At 38.9% G+C, this 14,047-nt stretch overlaps 1 protein-coding gene across 2 annotated transcripts in view; it reads right to left on the bottom strand.

The window, feature by feature from the left end:
- The window catches only part of LOC126161801 (serine/threonine-protein kinase mTOR), a 276,188-nt gene that overhangs the window by 153,577 nt on the left and 108,564 nt on the right, over nt 1-14,047 (bottom strand). For both annotated transcript variants that reach the window (XM_049917889.1, XM_049917890.1), the window contains exon 19: nt 7,867-8,235. In XM_049917889.1, coding sequence (XP_049773846.1) covers nt 7,867-8,235 — 369 coding nt within the window. The remainder of the gene's footprint in view (nt 1-7,866; nt 8,236-14,047) is intronic.

The raw sequence follows: 14,047 nt of genomic DNA, 5'->3' as shown, positions 1-14,047 counted from the left end.
GAGGAGATGTATTGCAGACTTTCTAGACTATGGAGCCACTACTTCTTAGTCAAGTGGTTCCTCAATTGTCATCATAAGGCTTAGTGTACTCCATATCAGTAATCCCAAAAAGTAAACAAATAAAAATAAAATCCTTGGCAGCTCCATGAATTGAACCCTAGTCGTCCACGCAGCAGCCATCTATACTGACCACTCCGCCATGGAGGCGCACCTTTATCAACAGCCTGTGTCTTTTTGTCAGTCTTACACATCTTCTCACAATGCAAAGACATTAACATGCATTTACTATTTCTGTAATTCAAGGCATTTTTCTCCCTTCACATTCAACAAGATTTAGGGAAATGCAAAAATTAAGTAAAGAACAATTATATTGTTTTACTATATATATATATAGGACTGAACACTGTGACCCTGCACAAAAGATCACTGTACTATGTCAACCTATAAAATGAGCCAAATGACAAAACTGTCGAGTTTGAGTGGAGACAAGCACAGGAATTAATGAAGATGGTCTTCTGTATCAAAGAAATCCAGCAATGCTGCTACAATGATAACACACACAATAAATGGGATGAAGGGAAAATGGTGAGTTTTAAATTTGGCAGTAGATGAAGACGTGGGTATGATATGGCACTCATTCTATCTGCATGGCAGTGATGGATCACATAACTACTATTTCTGGTTTTGGTACACTACTGAATCAATGCAATAAAAGTTAACTTTCTTCATTCATAGTTTGCTGGAGGATGCTGTGCTGCGGGCTGTGGAAGCACTCTTTTCACAGGATAACTGGCTATAATGGAGTAATCAGCACACACAGTAGCATGTTAATTAGCTAGAAATTGTCTTTTATGATTGTCTTACTTCAATTTCAACTAGAGTGTTTTCTAAGAAAGTGTGAAATGCTAGATATGTGAATATTATCTCATGGAGAACATTTCCCAAGTATTCTAAGCATTCATCAGTATTGCTTGGCAACTGCTGAGTTCAAATTGATAGCATTCCACCATCAAGCTGCATTTGAAAGAAAGGATGCTCATCCAAATATTTAAAGAAATATTCACAATGTTTTCTCTATAATTCAAATTCCACTTCCTTGATATGTTGCCAATTGAACAATTCTTGGCTCTGGTACACTATCAGAGACTGAGTGAAGCCACAAAGTAGAGGAGCCCTTAGCTTTTGTGTGTGTGTGTGTGTGTGTGTGTGTGTGTGTGTGTGTGTGTGTGTTTTATGTTCCAAAAAGAATGCCGTGATTTTGAACAGGTGGTACTGAAAAGCTGTTCAAGTGAAGATAAAATAACTAAGTTTTGTTTATCATGTCATATGGGGCCAAATGTTGACCTTAACATGTGTAAAAGAGTTGCCCATTGGCATGTCACCACTTTGACTCACATGCCAGCACAATGCTGACTGTGCAAAAGATGGCACAGTGTTCTTTGGTATGCTTAGTTTAAATAAATTGATAATGTGCAGTGTCACTTTTGGGGAACCTGTCCAGGACAAAATGCACCCAACAATAAAGCTCTTCACCACTGGTTCAATCAATTTCAAGATTCAAGCCCAAACAATTACTGCTTGTCACGTCTTTCGTGCAATGCCCAATATAACAGAAAATGTTACTTTGTTTCCTATTAAAAACAAAAATATTTTTAAATCAGAATTTTACTTGCCCTTTCAATAGAGTGCTCCCACATTAGCCTCATACAATATTTGTTTGATCGATATGTATTAACAGGAACAGTAAAACATGGAGAATAAACAGCAATCCAGCAGCAGCTAAGCAGTGCTGCATGCTTGGCAGTAGCATCAGCACAGGCACAGGCCAGAACAGTGCTGTCACTGCCAGAGTATTGCTTATTCTTCAAGTTTTACTGTCCCTGTTAACACAGTGATAAAACAAGTATCACACAAGACTAATCTGGGAGAGCTCTATCAAATGGGCATGTAAAATTCCATTTTAAAACTCATTTGCTTGTAATGGGAAACAAACCAATGCTTTACATCGACACTGGTCGTCGCATGAAAAACATAACGAGCAGTAATTGTTGAAGCTGACTCCATCTACACAATGCAAAAACGAAACTGCAAATATCTGCTCAAATGCCAGATAAATGTGCATGACGACTCATAGGACAGCCACCATGTACAGATATTAAAAATCACTTATTTGTTGATACTATAAGAGTTACCTACACTAAATTTAAACGATTTTGGGTGATTTCTTCAGAGAGTTTAAAATTTTCATGGGCAGTAATGTATCCGTGGAGGTATCCTGAACAGTTAGCACTACCTCTGCTAAAAAAATTTTCTTGGCATAAACTAGACATTCAGTTATTATGAAGTTCACATGGTGAATAACAGTTCAGTATTTTCAATTATGTAACACAGGAATAATTACCCACATAAAACAGTCATTTCCTTCATTATAAGCATTAAGACATTGGGTAGAATACAGAAGTACCAATATTACTGCCTGACATCGACCAGCACACTTCACAATAATGTACTAAACACCAAATATTAACATAAAAATGTATGGCCATTTCTCTGAATGGAATAAAAATTTGTCATGTTGCTAACTGCAGTTGGAAAATAATAACCCTTCTGTCTGCCTCTATGAATAGCTAAGCTAAAATGTGACACCCTCCACTACACAGCTGCACAGTGTATTCCTCAGCACAATGTGATCAACTTCAAAAGTTCCCAGAATGAGATTTTCACTCTGCAGTGGATTGTGTGCTTATATGAAACTTCCTGGCAGATTAAAACTGTGTGCCGGACCGAGACTCAAACTCGGGACCTTTGCGAGCAAGTGTTCTACCAACTGAGCTACCCAAGCATGTCTCACAATCCATCCTCACACCTTTACTTCCACCGATACCTCGTCTCCTACCTTCCAAACTTCACAGAAGCTCTCCTGCGAAACTTGCAGAACTAGCACTCCTGGAAGAAAGGATATTGTGGAGACATGGCTTTGCCACAGCCTGTGGAATGTTTCCCGAATAATTTTCACTCTGCAGCACAGTGTGCTCTGATATGAAACTTCCTGGCAGATTAAAACTGTGCACTGGATCGAGACTCGAAATTGGGCCGTGAGTCATGCTTGGGTAGCTCAGTCGGTAGAGCACTTGCCCACGAAGGGCAAAGGTTCCGAGTTTGAGTCTTGGTTGGCATACAGTTTTAATCTGGCAGGAAGTTTCAACTCCTATAGTTGTTTCACTGCTCTCATATCTTGTAGGTTCCTTCTTCTAAAAAACAATTTCTCTGGAAGACAGACATGGAAAGGAAGGCATCCATTGCTACAACACTTACACCCTTCATTACCACAAACCCCCCAGGTTACCTCTTAGCTAGCCTTTGTCCACTACCTCCTTCTGGCTCCTTCCTAGTCCCCTGCCCACTCCTACTCCATCCCATACTGCCCCTGTAAGTTCATACTTTTTTGCCCCTTACTTTATTTGTATTTATAGAGCTCCCTCTTTTTATTAAAATTTTCATTAGCTATGTTCTAATTCAGGCACCTATGATAAACTCACTTTCTGCATAAAAGTGAGAGAAAATTCTTAGAGGATGTGTATGGTGGATGGAACTAACACTCTCCCCACAAAAGTAAGTAAATAAATAAATAGACAAATAAAAAAAGTATACTTCCAATCATTCGTGTGCAAATTATCCAGCTTGCAGATTATTTGTATATCTAAAAAAAAGAAAAAAGATACGTATTGCACACATAGGGACCAGCAACATTACAGGCCAGTGGCAGATGATACGCCGGACCAACAGCAGAAGACAATTGCAACGAGCCGTTCCTAAGCGCGTGCAGACATTGGCCACCGATGTTGCCACTACTACTCGTCCAGCGTACACCGTATAAAATACATGCTTGGAAAAATCTCAATTATCATGTTTTTTGATTGTTCATGCTTCTTCTCCCTCACTTACCCCAAATAATCAGCAGTATACTGTAATTGTAAACCATGAATATTATGAGGCTATCAAATATAACTAAGTTCATCTGCTGGCATGAGGAGGTAATCCAGCAGAAGTAAAGCTTATAAGAAGAGATGAGACAAGCACAGAAAATCACTGTATGAAGAAAAGGTCAAGTTTAATGGATGTCACCTGTTCCTGTTCATTCTACTGTGTCATCCTGAATATTTTAGTCAGGCAGAGAAGGATCAGAGATAAAGTTGTATCAACAACACCATAAGAGAGACAACATAAGCTTGGATTACAGAAGGATGGGCTAGATAAAGATCCCGAACTTTTCTTGGAAACAATACTAACAGTAATGTGTCTAGTTATCAAAAGTGTGACAAGAGAAATACTATATACATACTGATGTTTGCCTATTTAAGTTAACATTAAGGAATCAGAAATCCAGGTGCTCAAATGACTTTTTGTGCAATGCCAAAAGATGGTCCACAAAGGTTGAAACTAGCAGCACATTTTAATAAAGGCTACACAACAGATGTTGGTGTTTATAAACATGTCTTTCCTTATACTGAAATATGTCTGAAATTATTTAGAGAAACCCCACAAACTTACACAAACTTATACCTGGATGACTGGATAGGGATTTCAACTCCTCTCATATGTAAGTCTAGTGCATCTTACATATTCTCCATTTATTCTATTAAGCATGATGGTGAATTATGGTCAAAGGGTTGTCTTTACTGTAGTATTACTGTACACTTTCAGCTTCATGTTTGCATACTAGAAATCAAAGCTAATCTTAAGGTTTTAATTGTATTTTAAGGAAAGTATTTCTATGAATATTCATGCAGAGAACATTCATGTTTTGTAGAGAACAAATGAACTGAGTTACAAGACAACATGCAAAACGTGAAATATAAATTAAAAATTCAGTGGTGAACTTCTCAGTACCTAAGTGCTGCAGATATATGTAAAGTGTAAAACATGAAAGTTGTGTAAAAACATTTACAGGTTCTGAAGTGTGTTGTTTAATGATTTGTACAATTATTCTTGGAATTCTTTAATATTTCTGCACAAAATGGTATGTAAAGCCATGGAGATCTTAATGTGGAGGATTTCATAGACATTTAAATATAAAAAGTTGTAAATAAATAGGAACAACATCTGATCAAAAGTATCTGGACACCTATTCGTGGACATTAATATGGGGTGAGTCACCCCTTTGCCTCAGAGACTTCGAACATGGCCAGGTGATTGAGTGCCACTAGTGTCATACACCTGAAAGCAAGATTTCCACACTCCCTAAACATCCCTAGGTCCACTGTTTCCAATGTGATAGTGAAGTGGAAATGTGAAGGGACATGTAAAGCACCAAAGCGTGCTGGCCAACCTCGCCTGTTGAATGACAGAGACTGCTGATAGTTGAAGAGGGTCTTATGGTGTAATAGGCAGACATCTATCCAGGCCATCACACAGGAATTCCAAACTGCATCAGGATCCACTACAAGTACTATGACAGTTAGGGGGTAGGTCAGAAAACTTGGATTTCATGGTTGAGTGGCTGCTCATAAGCCACACATCACGCCAGTAAATGCCAAACGATGCCTCGGTTAGTGTAAGGAGCGTAAACATTGGATGATTGAACACTGGAAAAATGTTATGTGGAGTGACAAATCACGCTACACAATGTGGCGATCCGATGGCAGGGTGTGGGTATGGCAAATGCCCCGTGAACGTCATCTGCCAGCGTGTGTAGTGTCAACAGCAAAATTCGGAGGTGGTGGTGTTATGGTGTGGTCATGTTTTTCATGGAAGGACTTGCACCCTTGTTGTTTTGTGTGACAATAACACAGCACAGGCCTACATTGATGTTTTAAGCACCTTCTTGCTTCCCACTGTTGAAGATCAATTCAGTGATGGCAATTGCATCTTTCAACACGATCGAGCACCTGTTCATAATGCACAACAATAACATCCCTGTAATGAACTGCCCTGCACAGATTCCTGACCTGAATCCTACAGAACACCTTTGAGATGTTTTGGAACGCCGACTTCATGCCAGACCTCACCTACCGACATTGATACCTCTCCTCAGTGCAGTACTCTCTGAAGAATGGGCTGCCATTCCCCAAGAAACCTTCCAGCACCTGGCTGAACATATGCCTGTGAGAGTGGAAGCTGTCATTAATGCTAAGGATGGGTCAACACCATATTGCATTCCAGCATTACCAATGGAGGGTGCCACAAACTCGTAAGTCATTTTCAGCCAAGTGTCTACATACTTTTGATCACAGTGTGTGTGCGTGTGTGTGTGTGTGTGTGTGTGCACGCGGCCTCGCGTGTGCGCTTTCGTGCATGTGCACGCACGCACACATGCACACACACACACACACACACACACACACACACACACACACACACTTTTTCACAAAATTATGAACTGTCCATCTGGTCATTGACATGTCTGGTTGTTGTATTCTAATTTGTGCATTGGTTGTGGTGTAACAACCATTTGCAATTGCGAGATATAAGGATGGGAGCTCCAGTTGTAGTACATACGTCCTATTTGTTCTACCTAAGTACCACATGTTAGGACTCTTACATTCTGTTCTGGCAGTTGTGACTCTTCGATTCCTTTGTTTTAATTTTTCACACCCATTTATTTGTTGTTTTCATTTTTGTCAGATGTCTGTGCAGCATCTCGCCTCCTCCCACTGTTCATCACATTTACTTGTGATGGTAATATATTCTTACCACATGACTCATATTTTATAACTCATGCATAGTATGACAACTGCCAAGACTACAGAAGGAGAACAGACTCTTCAGTGAACAGATGGAAAGTTCAATAGGACATGAGGTGGGTTTGAACATGAATCTCTGGGTTTGCAGTCCAACACCATGACCACGCAATCACGGCAGCATGATTGTTGCACATCTTGAGCTTGGACCGTTCACTGTTTGTATTTTGCTTGTTTTCTCACAGTTCAGTACACCTTTATCCTGTTTGACCTGTCCTCAGTTTTTAATGCGCTATCTACTGGGCCATTTTAACATAAAATCTGAGAGAGGTGCACTGGGGAGTTTCACTTGTCAGGTGACATCAAACTGACTCCCCATTCGAAGTCACCTGAACTCTCCTGAGGGACCCATTCTGCTGTTACTGTGTCTCCACTGACAACACAATACTCCCCACCTCCTTTTATACTGTTGTATCTGCCTCTCATGACATGTAGTGGTGAATTCCACATTTAACAGGGCTGGCCAAGTACTTTTGATCAGATTGTGTATATAAGAATGAAATGTTACAGACTATATTTTAAATACATCAAAACCTAGAAATATAAGTCACAACTCCCATGGAATCATAAATGCTATCATAAAGAATTAATACTTGAGAGTCATTTATTATGGTAATCATAAAGGTCTGTCAAAATGAATAAATACTTGAAAGTGGTTTATTATGGGCTGTGTTCTACAAGTCCTGTCTTGTTGAAATTAAATTTTCTGTTACTTTTATATCATTCATAAAGAAAGAAAATGCACATAATACTAAAATCAGATTTCAGAATATGTGGACTCATCTTCTTCAAACTTCTCCAGATCTCTCAAACAAACCTTCAATTTTAATTTTATTAATCACATAGCTACAAATGAAGGGATCAGAAAAGGACAAATTTTGTTAAGATTAACAGGCAAATCTACAGTGAACTGAGCATCTCAATATGCAGGCAAGCATTGACTTTTTATACATCCTTTTCAAAAGCAACACTAAAAATGATCAAATATAGAAGTGCAACTAGTAAAATATATCTAAATAAGGTAAATCAATATGCAGAATAGTTGTAACATTCAAACACTACATATTTGCCAATTACTTATCTCAGAACAGAACTTTGCCATAAGAATTGAAAGAACTGTACTTACTGTAACAATTTTACAAGTGAGGAGCTCATATCTTTGGCTGTAGATCTTATGCTTTGCAATAACTTTCTGCACAAGAGGAATAAAGATTTGGTATTTGCGACCAAGTTGTGTGACGAGGGAACAGAGTGTCTCCATTGCTGTTGCCCGAAGCTCTGGTGACGAATCCAATGTACGGACTAATGGATGTATAATTCTTGAGGCAAAGTCAGAGAAATCAAGTGTGTCAGCAAGGTGATCCACAGTTTCAAGAGCACAACGTCGTACTGGAGTGGGACAGTCTGGTGCATCAAACAGCCGAACAACAGGTGGCAAGATGAGATGCAGGTAGTCATCCAAATTATTTCCAAACTTCTGAAGGGCATTGAGTAGCTGTAACAAAGAAATATAATTTCAATATTCAATGATACAGGGACAGACAGATGTACACTTGTTGGACAAAGAGTGACAACAGAAAATCACAGCCAGAGTCAAAGTCTGGTACAATAGTGACACAAATGAAATACGTCATTTTACCCAGATTGCATTGTTAATGTAAGAAAGAGGAATTATGAGTTGAAATATTAAACAAAAATACAACCTTTTGTATTCTAGACCTATTAAAAAAATGTTTTTTCTGCAATTAAACTATACTGTTATCAGTTACACATGCACTACATAGAACCGTAACACATAAACTTTTGCTGGTCATCATTGTAGCTGAATGGTCAACCTGTAAGCTTCTTACGTAAAGGTGCAGAAGTTTGGTTCAATTTCAAGTTGTAACAGGTTTTTCCTTTCTCTTCCTTGCCATAAGAAACACATACTATAAGGAAAACATCCCTCTATTCTGATGAAATGCAGTCAATTTTTCACAGCACATGTGACAGGTATATCAACAAAAGCCACTTGTGGCAGCAAGTACGATATAGCTGACAGCAACATTTGCAGTTGCCCACCTAAATGAGATAGCTCTGACTTCTATAAATAATAATAATAAAATAATAATAATAATAATAATGAAAATAACAGCAACAATAATAGTATATTAATTCCAACACAGGTTATCAGAAGGGAGAAGATTATCAAAAGCTAATTATTCAGTCTACATAGCAGTAGCAGAATGAATACTGATGGTTTCTTATGATAATATTACTGGATTTTGACAAGGGGAAGTTGACCTGATGACACTCTGAGATCGATGCAGTTTTTAACACACTGACTGGGGCCACTCGAAAGTAACTTTTGCAAAAGAGTTTAGGTCACTAGGATTAATTTATACATAAAAATAATCATAATGCATATAGTTTCACATTATCATTCAGGCTGTCTTTTCCTGAACTCTGTTTTGACAATCTGTTGGGTGAGAAATGTCATAAAAGTATTCAAAACACACAAAACAATCTTCTGTGCCATGCTTACTGAATAAAAGACACTTTGAAGTATGAACATAGCACGAATAGAAACTTGGATCATATTCACGAAAAGCCATGTGTGTGTAATTTGTTAATGGTATGAAGCAACATGATTGACACCATGAAACAATATGTGTTATGATTATCTATAACTGCATATTGTGTTATTATTGTGCATATTATTATACTATCCTGTACTTTTTGTAAAAAGTAAAGTAAATCTTCAATTTTATCACATACTTTTAACTATCCAAAAATAATTTAAAAAATGTAAGTGTAGGGATTTGGCTCCATAATTTCTTGGTCAGTAAGTAATCACTTTAATTGCTGTAATAATCTCCAACTGAAACTAGTAAAACATCAAAATGTGGTGACTGTTGACCTCAATTTTGTTTTGAAAACTAAACCCTAGAGACTAAAGCCCTGTGGACACATTTAGAGAGACTAAATGCTTAACTTCCTTGTAGGGCACATTACCTGAAGTCCCAAGAAAAATGCTGTAATACTGTTCACAATGATGCATATCCAAGACATGTACTGGAATCTTAAGCTCTTCAACAAAATTCTACAAGAACAGTGGTTAGTGAAGTACCCACAAACGCTTGATATGAAACCAACATGGACTCTTTGCATAAACAATGTAAGTTCCAAGGCAAAAAGTGCTCTCATGTGCACTGTGCCTTTGGTAGAAACTGGGGGCTCCAGGAGCATGTACTGGGCACACAAATCTGTAATAAGACCTATGATAATTTATGGGACTACAGTAAATTGGAACAAAGCAGAACAAAAAGTGGCTTCTAAGAAGCCTGGGAAGCTGCAGAGACTTGCCAGCCTGGCCATAACAGACAGATTTAATAGCACACCCACTACCGGGATGGAGATCATGCTGGACATGTCCCCTTTACATCTCTGGATTACAATAGAGACAGTGGCACAGATATACAGATCACCTACTGGAATCTTTTAGGATATCCATAATCCCACACTAATATAAAGAATGTGGTAAATACAGGAATGGCTGAGGAAATGCCAACTGACTATATGATAGCTTCCAACTGCTTCAATAAACATTTTAGTGAACATCTGAAAGTAGGGAACAGTAGAAGACTGAAACACAATACCGTTCAGGGGACATGGCCTTGTTTATTGATGGATCAAAACCAGACGAAGGCACTACATACAGGTTATACAGAGCGCAGTCTAGAGCAGAGAGTGCAATCACTTGAGGAAAGTTGGCCGTGGTATTCCGGGCGAAGATATTTGCTATCGAAGTGCACACAGGGGATTATCTATCCGTGTGCTACAAGGATCATGGCATCTACATTCATTCAGACAGCCAAGCAACTCTGAAATCTCTATCAGCCGGAGCAACCAGATCATAGATCATTGCAGAATGCCATGAATCCCTTGTGAGGCTAGGGGAAAGTAACAAGATAAACCTGCTGTGGGTCACTCAGGAATTAGTGGTAATGAACAAGCTGATAGGAAGCCACGACAACTCCTTTTGTTGGACGAAAACCTGTCTTAACCATCACTAAGGTGATAGTAAAATCACAACTATGTAGCTAGGTCAGGAGAGCAGCATGCACTAAATTCCAGAAATGAAAACACTGCAAGCTAATGATGCCAAAACCACATTTTAAGAGATGTTCTGCAATCCTGGTCTTGAACAGGAGGCAAATTAAACTGATGGCAGGACTAATGATTGGCCATGGGAACTTCAGAAAACATCTGCATAGAAAAAGAAGCCCTTAAGTGTAGACTAAGTGGTGCGGGGGATGAAACCACACTGCACTTTACCCTCTCGTGTCAAGCACTTGAAGCTAAAGGACACAAAATATTTGCTTCATTAAGTTCTGAAAAAATAGTGTCTAATACTACTCTGCATGGGTGCTGGCAGGCTTTATTAGAGTGACAGGGAAAGAAACTGCACAATAAATTCAGTTTTGGTGGAGGTAACATAGGGTTAAGAGCACTGTTGTTTTGTCTCCTTGAGTAAATCATATAATTTTATAACAGTGGTGGGCAAACGCTGCATGCGGCCCACGAGTGCACAGCGCTGCATGTGTGCTGCTCATGTGCAGTCGTCGACCAGGGCAGTGGCGACAGCCGACAGGTTGCAGTAGTGTAGTACCAGGCTAACCTGCGGACGTTGATGCGAAGCGACCACCACGTAGTGAACGTTGTATTTCAAGAACCCGAAAATGCTTAGTGAATCAAGGAAACGGAGAAGTGGAGATTTGCTATCTTTTAAAAAGGAATGAGAGAATCATTTTTTTCTTTGTGCAAAAATGTGAAAATTCGAAATGTTTAATTATCTGGCAGTATTCTCGCTGGTCAGCGGAAGTTTAGTATTGAACGCCATTATAATAAATTTCACAAGGACGAGTACAATTTATTGTCACATTCTGAGCGGATGAGGAAATTGACTGAGCTTAAGAAGAGCGATCTGACGATGCGAGATGAATGTGATGTAAGTTGCTGTTGTCACGAGAGATCTGCGACTTTCTTTCATCTTGTCTCTCATCTAACTGATTTAACATTTTATGGAGCACTGTTTTCAATTTTTCAGGACGACAACAATGATAGCCCAGCAGTACGTGCAAGTTATAAGATTGCGCTTAATATAGCGAGAGCTGGATAACCATTTGCTGAAGGTGAGTTTATAAAGGAGTGCATCAATGACGCTGCTGATTTACTTTGTCCACTGAATGCAAATCAGTTTCGAGCTATCACTCTTTCTCAGTGGACTGTAAGTCGTCGTATAAATGCCATGGCAAGTGATGTTTACCGTCAATTAAGGAGTGCAGTGCAGGAGGTTATTGCTTTTTCCATCGCACTTGATGAGTCCACCGCGCAATTAGTGATTTATGTCTGCGGCGTGGACACTGCTCTGCACATAACAGAGGATTTTTTTAGATATGATATCTTTAAAAAGCACGACCACCAGCGCGGACATCCTAAAAGCCTGTCGATTCAGCTGGCTTAAACTGGGAACGTTTGGTGTCAGTGACAACAGACGGAGCACCTACAATGAAAGGGGAACAAATGGGATTTGTTGGATTACTAAGAAAAAAAGCTACAGCATAGAGAAGAATCATTGTACAGCATCCACTGCATTTTGCACCAAGAAGTACTCTGTGCAAAAGCAGCAAAACTGGGGGACGTCATGCAAATGGTTATTCGGGCAGTTAATTATTTGAGATCCCACGGGCTTACACATAGACAGTTTCACACATATTTAGCTGAAATTGGGGAAGAGTAAAGTGACATACCATACCGCAGTGAAGGCCGCTGGTTTAGCTGCGGTAATGTACTCAAAAGATTTTTTGAGCTGAGAATACCAATAAATCAGTTTTTAAAGGACAAAGGAAGGTACGATCCCAAGTTCGAAGATCCAGAGTGGGTTGCCGACCTTGCATTTTTAGTGGACATTACCAGACACATGAATGCATTGAACACAAGTTTGCAAGGAGAAAATCAGCTAATTTGTGAAATGACTGCAAAGGTGCAAGCTTTCACTAACAAGCTTGAGCTGTGGGAACGACAGCTCTCGTCAGGGAACGCAGTGCATTTCCCTACTCTGTCTACTGTGTGAGAATAGAATTGCAAAGTCTATGTCTCCGTACTTAGTGCAATAAAAGAGGAATTTCTCAAGCAATTTGGGGATATATCATATTTATCTCAAGCTTTTGAATGGTGCTCGAGACCATTTGCTGTTTCTGTAGATAATATTCATCCCAATTTGCAAATGGAATTAATAGATCTACAGTGTAATTCTCGTCTGAGAGACAAGTTCCTTTTGGCAAGACGTGTAATAGACTTTTATCACAACTTTCCACAGCAAGAGTTTCCTCGTGAAGCCGCGAAGATAATGTCAATGTTTGGTTCGACATACGTTTGTGAGAGATTTTTTTTCTGTTATGAAAATTAGTAAGTCTTGGTTAAGATCAAACATCAGTGATGAAAATTTATGTAACTGTTCGCGTTTGTCTGTACGTAGAAATTTTGTTCCAGACATTAAACGTATTGTAAACTCCACCTGTGATAATTAAATAAAACGTATCGTAGGTAATAGGTACTCTTTCAAACCATGATTTCTTTCAAGCACTCCTACTAACCTTATTCCTTCATTCAATAAAGCAAGCTAGGAAACAAAATGCATTACGGAGGAAGGAGCGAAGAGACAGTATGGTGGGGAGGGGAGAGAAGCGGGTGGCCAAATTGCCCTTGTGTGCACGCAGAATACCTGTTAACTGCACACGAGCAAGTGCACCGCACACGTGCAGGATTCCTACCCACCCCGTTAAAGAGTGTAACTGAAAAATCATTTACACTATATACATGTATTATTGTCAATCTCGTTTAGTCATTATATATCTACCCATAGAATTTCCACACTGGGTTTCAAGGTGGAAAGCTGTGTGGTTTTTAGCAAAATATTGTAGTTGATAATAAATATTGTGCTTTTCACACTTCTGAGAAGGGAGCAATGCCTGTGATTGCCCAGAATTAAAAGACAAAATACAGGCTGAATACTAAATAAGATACAAGTAATATAATTATTAAAACAATAGATAAATTATTTGATAGGATTCATCAAGAAGGATAAAACTAGAATTCTCCTAGTTCAATTGGACAAAATGCCATACATTAATATGAAAAAATGTGGCTGTTGGTGAACAAAAAAAAAATTTTGCTTGTGATGCTGCAGAACGATAATCAGAGTAATGCAGAGTTTGAAGCTGAGTATGTAATACATGTACCCATAAATTACCATAATCCATTCA

The sequence above is a fragment of the Schistocerca cancellata genome, chromosome 2, assembly GCF_023864275.1.
Source record: "Schistocerca cancellata isolate TAMUIC-IGC-003103 chromosome 2, iqSchCanc2.1, whole genome shotgun sequence".
Taxonomy (NCBI): domain Eukaryota; kingdom Metazoa; phylum Arthropoda; class Insecta; order Orthoptera; family Acrididae; genus Schistocerca; species Schistocerca cancellata.
Note: the sequence above shows the minus strand (reverse complement) of the source record. Positions and strands in the feature narration are given on the sequence as shown.